Source organism: Oncorhynchus clarkii, chromosome 10, assembly GCF_045791955.1.
Source record: "Oncorhynchus clarkii lewisi isolate Uvic-CL-2024 chromosome 10, UVic_Ocla_1.0, whole genome shotgun sequence".
NCBI classification, from domain to species: domain Eukaryota; kingdom Metazoa; phylum Chordata; class Actinopteri; order Salmoniformes; family Salmonidae; genus Oncorhynchus; species Oncorhynchus clarkii.
This window is the reverse complement of record NC_092156.1, coordinates 48275625-48291178: the sequence shown is the minus strand read 5'-3', so window position 1 is coordinate 48291178 and position 15554 is coordinate 48275625. Positions and strand designations below refer to the sequence as shown.

Sequence of the window (15554 nt, the reverse complement as noted above, 5' to 3'; positions counted from 1 at the left end):
TCTAGATAGTCTGTCTATGCATTGATATGTAGGCTGTGTGCCTTTAAAAAAAATGTATGCAGTTCTGTCCTTGAGCTGTTCTTATATAATGATGTTCTGTATTATGTTTCATGTTTTGTGTGGACCCCAGGAAGAGTAGCTGCTGCTTTTTCAACAGCTAATGGGGATCCTAATAAAATACCAGTACCAGAGATGTTCGATTGGGTTCACGTCCGGGCTCTAGCTGGGCCCGGGTTGTCTTGATCTGTCTGCTTAGGGTTGTTGTCCTGTCTCCCAGTCCCTGCCGCTGAAAAACATCCCCACAGCATGATGCTGCCACCATCATGCTTCAGCGTAAGGATGGTGCCAGGTTTCCTCCAGACGTGATGCTTGGCATTCAGGCCAAAGAGTTCAATCTTGGTTTCATCAGACCAGAAAATTGTATTTCTCATGGCCTGAGAGTCTTTAGGTGCCTTTTGGCAAACTCCAAGTTGGCTGTCATGTGCCTTTTCCTGAGAAGTGGCTTCCGTCTGGCCAATCTACAATAAAGGCCTGATTGTAGCACTCCACCAGAGTTGGTTGTCCTTCTGGAAGGTTCTCCCATCTCCACAGAGGAACTCTGGAGCTCTGTCAGAATAAACATTGGGTTCTTGGTCACCTCCCTGACCAAGGCCCTTCTCCCTCGATTACTCAGTTTGGCCGGGCGGTGGTTCATAACTTCTTCCATTTAAGAATGATGGAGGCCACTGTGTTCTTGGGGATCTTTAATGCTGCGTGATTTTTTGGTACCCTTCCCCAGGTCTGTGCCTCGACACAATCCTGTCTCGGAGCTCTACGGACAATTCCTTCGACCTCATGGCTTAGTTTTTGCTCTGACATGCACTGTCAACTGTTGGACCTTATATAGACAGGTGTGTGCCTTTCCAAATCATGTCCAATCAATTCAATATACCACAGGTGGACTCCAATCTAGTTGTAGATACAACTTATTTTTAATAAATGCAAAATGTCGAAAACCTTGTTTCGCTTTGTCATTATGGGGTAGTGTGTGTAGATTGCAAAGTTTTATTTTGGTTTTTATTTAATCCATTTTAGAATAAGGCTGTTACTAAACAAAATGTGGAAAAATTCAAGGGGTCTGAATACTTTCCGAAGGCACTGTATATACACCATTGATGCCAATGATTTGTTTAGCATAGCATTGCAAATAGTGTAGAATGAATAGAATTAACAAACAGGTCAGAACCTCAGAATTATAACTGGCTTTTGCCTGAACTATATCATCTGGTGAAAAGATTAAATAAAATGAATTTACTCATTAAAATAACTTGTTTTAATGAAAACATGTAAATAATCTGTTTTTAATGTGTTTGGCAAAGTATTTATAAAATCAATAAGGCCCTCAAACCCAGGAATTTTCATGAATAACACCCTCCTAAAGCTCTGTTTTCCTGGCCCTTGGCTTCGTGTCGGGCCTAAGAACAGCCCTTTGTCGGGAGTTATTCACACAATAATTCCCGGATTCTCATTCCTTATTGTTTAAACATAAAAGGCACATTGTCAATTATGTTGATAAATGCATGTTAAATTCACACGATCCTATATTCATTTTACTTATTTTTATTTCAGGCAGAAACCGAAGAGGCCTAAGTATTAATGTTCTCCCCTCTTGCATATTTTGGAACATTTTGAAAATCTGAACATCTTGCAGTATATTGTTTGCTAGAAATCCTGTTAGCATTTTGTGGAATACTAGATTGTTTCTAGTTTTGATTACTTGTTATCTTTATTTTTGTTAATGTGACCATCAATGAGAATTGGAGCACAATGTTTTACACAAATGTCTCTGTTAACTAAGCAGGGTCGGTCCTGGTCTGCTGGACCAGATACTGCTGGAAGTGGTGTTGGAGGGCCAGTAGAAGACACTATTTCCTCTGGTCTAAAATACAATATCCCAATGCCCCAGGACAGTAATTGGGGACATTGCCCTGTGTAGGGTGACGTCTTTCAAATGGGACGCTAAACATGTTCTTGACCCTCTATGGTCACCAAAGATCACATGGTGCTTATTGTAAGAGTATGGTTGTTAACCCCGGGGTCCTGGCTAACTTCCCAATCTGGCCCTCATACCGTCATGGCCACCTAACCATCCCCAGTTTCCAATTGGCTCATTCATCCCCCCTCCTCTTCCCTGTAACCATACTGCAGGTCGTTGCTGTAAATGAGAATGTGCTCTCAAGTCAACTTATCGGTAAAATAAGGGTAAGAAAATATAATAATAAAAAAAGGTAACATCCAATAAATTAGAAGGAAAAAAACATTTTTCTTGGTTTATGTCATACATTTTATTTCTAAGAGATTTGTCATAATACTGTTTCGAACAGTTTGATAACATACAATTTTGTTATTATTTTACAGTCACCTAAATGACAATAAACCCCCATGTTGAATATGTTTGAACCTGTCCATGACCTAAATGTACAGTTCAAAGAAGTTTTGAAAATGACTATTGATAAAATGTTCTTGTTAGCCCCACAATTAGCAGAAGTTGAAAGGGCACCCTGTAACCAAATATATTTCCAATATAAGCTTTCCTTGACAGCCAAAGGCCGAATTAGGCTATCTTCTGTATACCACCCCTACCTTGTCACAACACAACTGATTTGGCTCAAACGCATTAAGGAAAGAAATTCCACAAATGCATTTTTAACAAGGCACACATTGAAAAGCTTTCCAGGTGACTCCCTTGTGAAGCTGTTTGAGAGAATGCCAAGAGTGTGCAAAGCTGTCGTCAAGGCAGAGAGTGGCTACTTTGAAGAATCTCAAATATAAAATATATTTTGATATGTTTAACACTTTTTTGGTTACTACATGATTCCATATGTACAGTGCCTTGCGAAAGTATTCGGCCCCCTTGAACTTTGCGACCTTTTGCCACATTTCAGGCTTCAAACATAAAGATATAAAACTGTATTTTTTTGTGAAGAATCAACAACAAGTGGGACACAATCATGAAGTGGAACGACATTTATTGGATATTTCAAACTTTTTTAACAAATCAAAAACTGAAAAATTGGGCGTGCAAAATTATTCAGCCCCTTTACTTTCAGTGCAGCAAACTCTCTCCAGAAGTTCAGTGAGGATCTCTGAATGATCCAATGTTGACCTAAATGACTAATGATGATAAATACAATCCACCTGTGTGTAATCAAGTCTCCGTATAAATGCACCTGCACTGTGATAGTCTCAGAGGTCCGTTAAAAGCGCAGAGAGCATCATGAAGAACAAGGAACACACCAGGCAGGTCCGAGATACTGTTGTGAAGAAGTTTAAAGCCGGATTTGGATACAAAAATATTTCCCAAGCTTTAAACATCCCAAGGAGCACTGTGCAAGCGATAATATTGAAATGGAAGGAGTATCAGACCACTGCAAATCTACCAAGACCTGGCCGTCCCTCTAAACTTTCAGCTCATACAAGGAGAAGACTGATCAGAGATGCAGCCAAGAGGCCCATGATCACTCTGGATGAACTGCAGAGATCTACAGCTGAGGTGGGAGACTCTGTCCATAGGACAACAATCAGTCGTATATTGCACAAATCTGGCCTTTATGGAAGAGTGGCAAGAAGAAAGCCATTTCTTAAAGATACCCATAAAAAGTGTTGTTTAAATTTTGTCACAAGCCACCTGGGAGACACACCAAACATGTGGAAGAAGGTGCTCTGGTCAGATGAAACCAAAATTTAACTTTTTGGCAACAATGCAAAACGTTATGTTTGGCGTAAAAGCAACACAGCTCATCACCCTGAACACACCATCCCCACTGTCAAACATGGTTTGGGCCTGCTTTTCTTCAGCAGGGACAGGGAAGATGGTTAAAATTGATGGGAAGATGGATGGAGCCAAATACAGGACCATTCTGGAAGAAAACCTGATGGAGTCTGCAAAAGACCTGAGACTGGGACGGAGATTTGTCTTCCAACAAGACAATGATCCAAAACATAAAGCAAAATCTACAATGGAATGGTTCAAAAATAAACATATCCAGGTGTTAGAATGGCCAAGTCAAAGTCCAGACCTGAATCCAATCGAGAATCTGTGGAAAGAACTGAAAACTGCTGTTCACAAATGCTCTCCATCCAACCTCACTGAGCTCGAGCTGTTTTGCAAGGAGGAATGGGAAAAAATGTCAGTCTCTCGATGTGCAAAACTGATAGAGACATACCCCAAGCGACTTACAGCTGTAATCGCAGCAAAAGGTGGCGCTACAAAGTAACTTAAGGGGGCTGAATAATTTTGCACGCCCAATTTTTCAGTTTTTGATTTGTTAAAAAAGTTTGAAATATCCAATAAATGTCGTTCCACTTCATGATTGTGTCCCACTTGTTGTTGATTCTTCACAAAAAAAAATACAGTTTTATATCTTTATGTTTGAAGCCTGAAATGTGGCAAAAGGTCGCAAAGTTCAAGGGGGCCGAATACTTTCGCAAGGCACTGTAGTACCAAAAAAAAGAAAAACCCTTGAATGAGTAGGTGTGTCCAAACATTTGACTGGTACTGTATATTTTTTTTCAAAACTTAGTTATTAGTTCTTCACTCTCCATGTCAGACTCCTCTTCTTTACCCTGTAGATTGCAAGACATGGTAGGTATAAATGTCTAGTCTAGTTCACTGTCAGTCTTTCACTGCTTTATGACCCAATAGAAGAGGTGGAGTTCAAAGTGTCTTACCAGGAAGAGGAGTGTGTAGTGGATAATGAGCTCTCTGGTGAGCTGCACCATGTCAGTGTTCATGGCCAGCTCCTGGAATAGTGTGGGGACAAACACCAGTGCCAGGTTCTGAGCTGTCATACGGTTCTCTGCACTATACTGCTGAACTCTAGAAGGAGGGGTTGACAACGGTGAACCATTAGTCATGCAGGTTAATTTCGTTGCCCTTTTAAATTTAACAATCGTTGGACGTGTGTGGTTCTTACATGTAGAAGTGTCCGCAGAGGGCGTTGAGTGTGATTCTATTGTCAGGGGGCAGCTTCTTCAGTAGTCCGCGGTATGTAGTCAGTCTAAAGGTCTCTTCTGTGTGAGCTAAGGTGACAAAGACGATGTAATGAGAACCCCATTATTTAAATCACAGCTTGTATTAAACAATGTCCATCTGCATTGGGGTTTGTTTGTTATTCTAGATACTGGTAAAATATGTCCATGGTGACTCTAAACTGTGGGGAGAGGATCTTGAGTAATTGGTCAGATGCTCGATAAAGTTCTGGGTCCATAAGTGTTAAGAGAAGTGATAGAACAATGATCGGAACCGGGAACACAGAGCTCCACCCTCTCTCTTTGCAAGTTACAGGCAAGTCTATCGTCCAAATATCCCCTCCCCTTCCAATATTCGAAAGATGCTAACAACTGCGGAATTGTGATTTGTCCAAAAGCACCGGAACTAATGCTGCTCGTTATCTACCCCGTCTCATTCTATTGGGACAGATTTACAGTACCATTTATGTTTACATAGTCTGTCCACGAGAGATGAAGATGAGAAGGAGAGTACCTGCGGCCTCCACCCACAGTTTCCTGTGTGTTTTGGGGATGAGCACCACCTGCTGGCGGACATACTGCTTCAGGGCCCCCGCAGCGTCCAGGAGACCCTCTTCGTCTGTCTCCAGAGGTGTAGTTGTAGGTGAACTGCTGAGGGCCTCCACCAGACAACTGATCTTTGTGGCCAAGCCACAGCGCCGGTACAGCCCATCCACCTTTAAACCTGGGGGAGAGAGAGAGAGAGGAGTGGAGCTGATGTAGAATCGTGAGAATAATTTTTCCTTGTTATCCAGATCACTACAATACTTGTTCCAGTATCAAATGGAACACACCATATTGTGTGATGTGTGAGATACACCTCTCGATGGCAGGGGGCACATTGCCAATCGCGTTGGGGGGCAGCTGGTACAGTTTCCTCTCTGTGGTCACTGCCCGTTTCAGTAAGCTGTGCCAGGACTGACAGCTGTGGTCTCGTTCAAACTGCATGGACATTGTTCTAGCAGGAAGAAGAGAGCAAGCAATAGATACATTGGACACATTCCTTCCTTTGAATGATGCTGAAAAACGTTTGGGAACTGCTGCTATGATATAAGTGAATGCGAATGTGACTTGTTATTACAAAGTGCTCCTGTAGTGCTGACCTCTCTCCAGTGACCAGCTCTATGGTGTTCTCAGAGGAATCTATCTCTGTGGGCAGAAAATAACACTGTCAGTGTTGGGTGAGATACACAGTCATATTACCTCATCATGAAACATCTGCTCACGTGCACAAGGCATGTACATCACGCTGTGTAAACATGCAGTCCGAACAATGAGGCGCGATGGGACTTACTGTATTGCGTCTCGAGGTTGAGTGTTAGCCTTTCTCTGTGGCGCTGCTGGTCAGTAGGATAGATGAGGACCTGACCTCCACGGAGCACTGCCCAGACCTCGTTGTGCTGCAGGCCTCCTCCCTCCCTCAGAGACACCCGGGACATAGCAAACCCCCTGTCCAGCTCCTCCTCTATGGGCCCGGGCAACACCACCTGTCAGGGGGGGAAAGAACATGTGAGTTTTAACCACATGACTTTATTGGTTCCGTCTGTTTATCTGTAACCTTTACAGGATAGAGTACAGTTGGCACAACGGTTGCCATCTTCACAACTGTTTATTGGTGCTACCTTGAGAATATGGAGAAGGTGTATGAGTAAACCATCTTCTGTATCAGAACTGCACAGCAACTGGTCCGTCAGGGTCACCATCTCAAATGCATGAGTTGGTCTGTGGGGGAGGACGAAAATCAACAGTCACCCTTATGTCTTATCAACACATATCAAATCATAGAAATGTGTGTTTTCTCACGAGGTTGCAGTACCCGTTGGAGCAGTCGAAGATGGAGATGACCTCCCTCAGGTCCAGAACATCACAGGTAGCAGAGTCGTTCTCCTGGGAGAACAGGAAGCGGTCCTCCTCCAACTTCCCATGGAGCTCCTCTCCTGCCGCACACACATTTACAATTTCACACCCACTACGAAGTCCCCATTTAGGCAATTGTGATGCACTCATAGTATACGTGTACCTGCAGCAGACAAGGGGACAGAGGTAGCAGGGTCTCTGCTGGGCTTCTGATGAGCATAGGCAGGGGGCTCTGTACAGGAGAATAACAAACAGATAGGAGAAACCATGATGAACAAGATCGACATTTGATGTACTGACTTCATGAAAGTGACAAGTTGAGACTACGCAAAAACACAAAACAACAGCAGTACTGTGGATCTTAGAGCCTGGACCCCTGATGTCAATACCTGTGTACTCGTTGTGTCTGAGGAGCTCAGTCTGCATGGCCTGTCCAGCCCGCTCTGCCAGTGAGATGGGTGAGGAGCAATGAGGGTCCCCTGAGTGGCACAGGACCCGCGCCCCCGAGCACAGCAGGGACATGGTCTCTGGGACGTTAGGGCCACACACTATCTCACACAGCCTCTGGAGGATATAGGATGAGGGGATGATGTTGCCATAACAACCAATAACACTTCTCATTTAGCACAGTTTTTCCTGTACAGACTCTGGGAGGTTTAGGTGTATGTTGCCATCTTTTAAGATTGAAAGGAATCCGAAACGGACGCTTACAAATGTGTAATAACACAAGTTTGGAAGCGATCTAAACGAAAACCTGAATAAGTACACTGTCCTCTGCTGGTTGATAGCAGCAGTGTAGGCTGAGGCTGGCTGACCTTGTTGAGCAGGTTCTGGCTGGAGGCTAACGGATGGGTCCGTCTGTATCGACCTTTGGTGTACTTGGCCCTAATGAACTCCCCCCTCTGATCCACAGAGGAGTCCGGCAGGATCTGCTCTGCACCCGGCACGTTGTGAGCCCACACATCATTGGCTGCTTTGTTCCCATAATGGACAAAGAGCTATGGAAGAAAGAGAGAACATCATTTGTATATGTAAACTCAGCAAAAAATAAAACGTCCCTTTTTAGGGACCCTGTCTTTCAAAGATAATTCGTAAAAATCCAAATAACTTCACAGATCTTCATTGTAAATGAATGTTTCCCATGCTTGTTCAATGAACCATAAACAATTAATGAATAAGCACCTGTGGAACGGTCGTTAAGACACTAACAGCTTAGGTAGGCAATTAAGATCACAGTTATGAAAACTTAGGACACTAAATAGGCATTTCTACTGACTCTGAAAACACCAAAAGAAAAATGCCCAGGGTCCCTGCTTATCTGCGTGAATGTGCCTTAGGCATGCTGCAAGGACGCATGAGGACTGCAGATGTGGCCAGGGCAATAAATTGCAATGTCCGTACTGTACTGTGAGACGCCTAAGACAGCACTACAGGGAGACAGGACGGACAGCTGATCGTCCTCGCAGTGGCAGACCACGTGTAAAAACACCTGCACAGGATCGGTACAGCCGAACATCACACCTGCGAGACAGGTACAGGATGGCAAAAACAACTGCCCGAGTTACACCAGGAACGCACAATCCCTCCATCAGTGCTCAGACTGTCCGTAATAGGCTGAGAGAGGCTTGACTGAGGGCTTGTAGGCCTGTTGTAAGGCAGGTCCTCACCAGACATCACAGGCAACAACATCGCCTATAGGCACAAACCCAACGTTGCTGGACCAGACAGGACTGGCAAAAAGTGCTCTTCACTGACGAGTCGCAGTTGTCTCACCAGGGGTGATGGTCGGATTCGCGTTTATCGTCGAAGGAATGAGCGTTACACTGAGGCCTGTACTCTGGAGCAGGATCGATTTGGAGGTGGAGGGTCTGGGGCAGTGTGTTGCAGGCAATCAAGTCTGTGAGTTACAGGAAAGACATCCTCCTCCCTCATGTGGTACCCTTCCTACAGGCTCATCCCGACATGACCCTCCAGCATGACAATGTCACCAGCCATACTGCTTGTTCTGTGCGTGATTTCCTGCAAGACAGGAATGTCAGTGTTCTGCCATGGTCAGCGAAGAGCCCGGATCTCAATCCTATTGAGCATGTCTGGGACCTGTTGGATCAGAGGGTGAGGGCTAGGGCCATTGCCTCCAGAAATGTCCGGGAACTTGCAGCTTGTCTTTGTGGAAGAGTGGGGTAACATCTCATAGCAAGAACTGGCAAATCTGGTGCAGTCCATGAGGAAGAGATGTACTGCAGTACTTAATGCAGCTGGTGGCCACACCAGATACTGACGGTTACTTTTGATTTTGAACCCCCCTTTGTTCAGGGACACATTATTCAATTTATGTTAGTCACATGTCTGTGGAACTTGTTCAGTTTATGTCTCAGTTGTTGAATCTTGTTATGTTCATACAAATATTTACACATGTTAAGTTCACTGAAAATAAATGCAGTTGACAGTGAGAGGACGTTTCTTTTTTTGCTGAGTTTATATAGTAGTGCCTATTTTCACATTGTTATTTTAGACTGAGTATTTGGCAAGACATACACTGTAGCACTATTACAGGAAAAGTAATCTCACCAGAATCAGAGGTTCGGTCCACACTTTAATGTCCAACTTCAGGCTTCTCACTTTGGACACATGCATGCCCAAAGACCGATGCTGGCCTTAGAGAAACAATAAGGAAACTATTAGCAAAGGTCATGTCGAGCAAATTTCGCAATCCATACACATTCTGTGCCTACTTATTTAGGCTCACCGCAGTACCAGCTCACCTGCACAAGCCTCACAGATGACCACTAGCAGGTTGACTGAGGCCCACTCAGGGTTGGCACAGCCACAGTCGGCACACACTTTGTTCCATGGGCTGGCCCAGAGTCGCTCGGCCACCTCGCTGCATGACAGGGCACTGCGGATCACCTGGGTCAGGCTCTCCAGCCACACGCCCAGCTCCCTCAATGAGTCTGTGGAGAAACTAGAGTACACAAAGACTGTGCGTTTCAGTAGCCAGTAAAGCAAGGTGCTCAAATGCACCTGGCCAGATAATGGGATAATCTGCAAGAAGAGCAATTGTCTTGAGTCAGCTCAGACTGAGAGACAGTGAGAGAGAGAGAGAAGGAGCTGGACACTCACTTGAAGGTTTTGTACGGTGTGATGAGGCTGAAGCTATGACGGCCAGTCTGCTTCACTGACGCCACGTTCATGGACACAAAGGTCATCCCAACCCCCAACTGGAAGTCCTGCACGGCACAATGACAGTAACTGAGTGAAACAAAACACACTGAAGATGTCTTCCGGAATCATCAAACAATCATAAACTGATGGAGCATAGCTGAGCCCTGTTCCCTATCCTCACCTCTTTATTGTTGTAGATCCATAGGTTGTGTCCACAGATGGCAGCGTACACTCTGTTGTTGCGAGGGCCCTTCATGGTCAGGGCTCCATGCTGCTCCGGAGGGACTGGGGGTTCCCGCCCACGAGAAGCCAGAAGGGAAGTCACCCAGCCCTCCTGCACCTCTGGGACCAGGGAGAGAGGTGGGGAGAGTCAGGGCACAGCACAAAACCCACTCGGAACCAAAGGGAGAGTCTACATCCATCAGCAGTCTCACCTTTGTTGTGTGCCATGAACTCAAAGTGTTTCTTGCTGAAGTAAACGGAGAAGCGTCCTTTCTCCTGCTTACGGACGTCGGTGATGCTTGACACTTGGAACACTATGTCTGTGAACTTGTCCTGCAGCACAGAAGATGGGGGAATAGTGCAAGGCATATCCCGGGAGATACAATAATGTCATAACAAACGTTATGCCAAAACTCAAAGGAAGGGTCCATTGAACAATGGTGTGGTGGTGGTGGTTCACTCACTGTGCGTTTCTTCCATAGTGATACCAACTGTCCATCCAGGGTGGCCCACAGAACATTGTGCCTTCAGGGACACAAAGTATCTCAACATTTCCAAAAACATAGAAATGAATCTGAAACGTCATATCAAAGAGTGTGACTTCGGCAAGATGTTGCTGAAATGTTAACAGTGCATATCTCCCGTCCCACAGTGTTCCACATTACCTGCGTCCCTTCCATACATCCAGCCAGCTGGATCTGGACACAACACTCTCCCTACGAGAGGACTCTGCTATCTGGGCACCACCACCGCTCGCTGCTGCCTGCTTTCTCCTGCTGACGCGGATGGTGGCAGCACTGTGAACAAATAGAGGAGTTATCTAACAGAAACATACACGTGGACAACTGTTTCATTAGCTGTCAGCTATCTTGAACAAATACGCTACACATTTAGGTATAGGTATGCGGAATACAGTGATCTGAATACATCAACAAAGGTGCTTGCGGAGTTCAGAGATGAGTTAGGTAAACAAGGATGTCACGCTCAACGTCAAATAGCTGCTGTTCCATGTCTGATCTGGCTACACCCCAATGATAATTTCAATGTGTTTTCAATTATATCATACCATTACAACCATGAAATACGTCGATATTGGTCAGGTACTATCTTAACATTTCTGTTGATTAGGTGGTCATTTTTATTCTATTGAGCTCCCCGTGAAAGCTGTCTGTTAACTGTCTGTCTGCTGTGATGGGGGTGTTGTGACGTACCGTGGGGTCTTTTGTTTGATTGGTCTGGTCTGCATAGACGCCTGTTCCACAGGAGGCTGAGGGGTTTCTCCATTGGGGACAACACCAACCTGCCTTGACACCACACTGGAACCCGAGGCATAGAAGAACGAGACAAAGCCATTTCAACGTTTCTACCACCATTTCATGTTCTGTGACCTGTAGCTTGTTACATAAATCGATATACATATTCTGCCCTGTCTTTGGACATGGCCTGTACTGTTTTGTTACCTATGCCTTTAAACCTGCTTGCTAAAACTCACTTCACTCACCTGATAGCTAAAACTCACTTGTTCATCTGAGATGGGTTCTTTATTTCTCCAGTAACGGCATCATCATCGGAAGATTCCGATCCAAGGTCTTTTGCCCAGTCAGCTACTACAGTAATATAGGGGTCATAATCTGCAGCAGAACGGTATGGAGGGTTGGATGACCAGGCAGATCTGTCGTGGAGCCCATCTGGATCCTTACTACCCAATAATGGGCAAGACAGAGTCACTCCAGAATCAGATCTGGAGAGAGGGAAGTTATGCTGGCTTTGATTCTCATTAGCCGGGCTGGGGATGGCAGGGCTGAACGGAGGTTTATTTAGGATAATGGCATGGTTGTCTTCACTTTCTACCAGCAAATCATTTGTGGGTGGACCACCTGTGAACCCAAGATAAAATGGCATACAGTAAAATATGGTGCGTTGTCTGGTGAGAAATTAAAGCAGTGAATCATACAGAAGTCTGTCACCGATTCACAAGTATTTGTGACTAGAACAAAACCAGTTTTTCTTGTGTTGCTATTATGACAGTGCACTGGAGCTATCTTTAGCTTCAGGAATGTTTTACTGGAGATTGCGTATTAAACTCAGCATCACATTTAAAAGGATGCAGACGTTATTGATTGACAAGTGGGGGAGGAGTCTCTTTTATGACTTGCACGGAACAAATCTTGTTTAGCACGATAGCAGATCGCTCACTGGTGAATTGTTGAAAGGTGAGCTGTTAAGCTGACGCACTGTGTCCGAGTCAATTGAACGTGACCTGTTATTACAGGACAGTTCTAACGAAACTCATCTTGTTACAAAGGAAATGTACATGTTGTCCAAACCTTTATCATTGATCAAACAATGTCATTGTCATCACGATAAGCACCAGGATTTACCTTTGCTAGGATTTCCTGTACTTGCCGCTGAATCAGGTGTATCACATAGAAAATCTCTTGAAAACAAATGTAAAAACATATCATTCAAAAATAATCACCAAGAACATATCAGGTGTTTGGTATAACAAGTAAACATCATGAGGATAAGTCACCTCTCAGAAGAGAGCTGGCTCTGTAAGCTCCCGCCAGCCCGCTTGTACCGTGCCCGTGGTTTAGGTACTGGCACAGGCATGTCTGGACCGAGGGGGACAGACATCGAATTCACAGTAGGAGACACGTAGGGCACAAACACGTCTGAAATGACACATTTCATCTTAATAAGGCCTTTTAATATGAAAAATTGTTAATTGAACTAACAAAAGACCAAACACATTCTAACATAATAATTCAAATGCACTATGACAATAGGCTTATGTCTTAAATGTTATAGCAACTACTATCATTTTATTTGACACTTAGGCTGAGACACATTCTGGAGATAATCTCATTGTCTTTTTTCTCCTCACAGTTTATAGGTAGGCTACTATTGTTGCTCTTTCTTTTCAAAATGTCTGAAGGCCTCCAAAACGTTAGCGTTTCCGTATGAAAATACATGAAAATATTGTCATGGTTATTTAATGGGGGGAAAACAAACAAACATTATTAAAGTGATGGGCCAGAACTTTTTTAAATTATTTCAGCCATTCGTTTTGAGAGTGGTGCTCACGAGTCAAAACGGTTCCCCATTTGTTGTGTACTACGTCTACTACGTCATCCATTTCAAATTATATGTTGTTATTTTATTTGTATGAATCCAATTCAAACAATATGTTACGAATATGTTGTTGGAATGCATCTTTAATAGTATATGTTGGAAATGTTGCTCTCAGCTACAGTCGTCGGCTTATCCCCCATTATAAGCCCCTAATCACAACTGAGTTCATGCTGTCCTGTGTTCAAAGGTAACAAACACCTGCCCCTGTTCCGAGCATGTGAAATAACTACGAATGAACATTATGGCTAGCTTTCTGCATAACAAAGTGTTAAGAAAAAGAGAGAAAAAAAACATACTGAAATCCAAAATGAAATATTCTATATTATAATATTATTCAAATTTTACCTTGTCGCTGCTCTCCTGTTCTGCTCAATTGCGATGTTCAAACAAGCGTGATAACAGGCCAGGGTAGGCTCCTTTACCCTCCTAACACTGAAGGGGTTTTCGGTTGTTCTGCTTTCTGACAACAGTGACGGTGTGTGGGCTACGCGCAACAAATCTGTGCAGCATAGTCTCACCTGTATTACCTGTTCGGCAGCTGAGCTAGCAAGGGCGGCAGATGGGCAGGTAAATGAGTTTTATCACATGAATAACATTAACAGCTCAATCAATGTACCTATTATGTATTGCCATCGGCGTTTTTCGCAGAGCATCATGGGGGTTTGCATGTGTTGACTGATCACGTTCTAGATAAATGGTTGACCCAAACTCCTGTCTTTCCATCTCGTCCTTGTTGAACTGTTATAAAGATGTGGTTATGAAACCCACGAGACATAACAAAATATTCCTGTAGGTTCAGACGAGTAAGTCAAAAACCTACAGGAACTATTCTGTCCAGAAGAAATTGGGTTTTACAAAGTGAAAACTGTTACTTTCAGTGGTACAGTCTAGATAATGTTAGCACAAGTGTTTTGCTAGCAGAGGCAAGTGCATAGTCGAGCTAGCTAAGAGAGAGAGGGTTAGCATCGTCATGGACCGCTTAAAAGTATTTGAGACGGACGTCGGAGTGGGAAAACAATGTGATTAAAAAGGAGTAGTGGCAACCAGTCATTCGGGGCAGGTGGATGTTTATGTGTATGTACAGTAAGAATGTACAGTAAAAATTCACATTTTGTCAGAATGATTTTATTCCCAGAACCCGATTACCCCAGGGTTTTCATTTCCGGAAGCACCTCTGGCAACAGGTAACCAACCAACTTATCCCTTGAATGACTTAAATGACAATAACAATGTCCTGATGACAGTGTGCCAACTTTCACATATCACACCAAAAGAACACGTCTGGCGACTTAGATCCTCTTATGATATTTAGTGATATTGAATTGTGATTGATTGTCAACACAAACAAATATCAACATTTGAAGGAGATGTATCTAGGGCTTGGATAGTTCCATCTGTGCCATTGACTTAGTCTGGCTTTAATTCCAGTTTGTCTACAAATTAATAAACAATATGTTGTATTCAAATCTCCAACGCAACCAAAAATCTAAGTCAAAGAATGGAATGAAGCCAGTGGCTCAGATGGAACTATCCAAGCACTAGATGCATCTCCTTTAAATGTTGATATTTGGTTGCGTTGTCAATTCAACACAATACAACATTACAAACTCATTTAACATTCAACCTTAAAATGAGAACCAACATCCATGGCCACATTGAGGTTACTTAACTATAGATGTATTCTTATGTAATTGTATAAAGCGTGCACGTTCAAGATGGCATGCAAAGGTCGCAGGTCCGTGGAGATCTTAACAATTGCTGTAGTAATCTACGCAGAATCTCTAACAGCATTGATTACTTGCACTGTGTACTTTTAATGTAATCGCAACTGCAATACAGGTCATTTGGTTGTACTGTTAGATGAAGCACAGTGATGACACAATCGATTGTATAAATAAACAACATTTCTGACATTGTATTTCAACTTTAGTGTGCTTTTTAAATGGTTGAAAGCACAGTGATAGACATTTGGGTGACAGCTAAACCAAAAATCAGACATTGTTTTTCCACTGGAATTTGGTTGTGCTTTTAGATGGTTGAAATCATAGTTATAACACATTGGAAATTCTACTAACTTTTGTCGTCTTTTTGAGTGGGTGAATGTAGGTTGTAATCTCATTGATCAACAT

General features: G+C 43.5%; 1 protein-coding gene across 1 annotated transcript; it reads right to left on the bottom strand.

Moving 5' to 3' along the window:
- Positions 1 to 2299: 2299 nt before the first annotated feature.
- Positions 2300 to 13886, bottom strand: LOC139419612 (arf-GAP with Rho-GAP domain, ANK repeat and PH domain-containing protein 1-like). The gene is made up of 24 exons (XM_071169591.1): positions 13771 to 13886; positions 12824 to 12965; positions 12672 to 12727; positions 11810 to 12167; positions 11502 to 11606; positions 10956 to 11087; positions 10755 to 10815; positions 10503 to 10623; positions 10250 to 10410; positions 10027 to 10133; positions 9669 to 9868; positions 9475 to 9560; positions 7722 to 7904; positions 7296 to 7470; positions 7070 to 7138; positions 6866 to 6986; positions 6672 to 6771; positions 6344 to 6536; positions 6153 to 6198; positions 5844 to 6007; positions 5525 to 5734; positions 4956 to 5061; positions 4711 to 4858; positions 2300 to 4605 (listed from the first exon to the last, which is right to left on the bottom strand). The coding sequence occupies exons 2-24, from the start codon at positions 12925 to 12927 to the stop codon at positions 4552 to 4554; spliced, it is 3060 nt and encodes a 1019-aa protein (XP_071025692.1). The 5' UTR covers positions 12928 to 12965; positions 13771 to 13886; the 3' UTR covers positions 2300 to 4551.
- Positions 13887 to 15554: the final 1668 nt, after the last annotated feature.

Excerpts from the sequence above, each read along its gene's own strand:
- LOC139419612 (XM_071169591.1), bottom strand. The coding sequence starts at position 12,927 with ATGTCTGTCCCCCTCGGTCCAGACATGCCTGTGCCAGTACCTAAACCA. Across the intron at positions 6,199-6,343 it reads CAACCTCGAGACGCAATACA|AGATAGATTCCTCTGAGAAC; the intron begins GTAAGTCCCATC and ends TTCTGCCCACAG. Across the intron at positions 5,062-5,524 it reads ACTGTGGGTGGAGGCCGCAG|CTCACACAGAAGAGACCTTT; the intron begins GTACTCTCCTTC and ends TTGTCACCTTAG.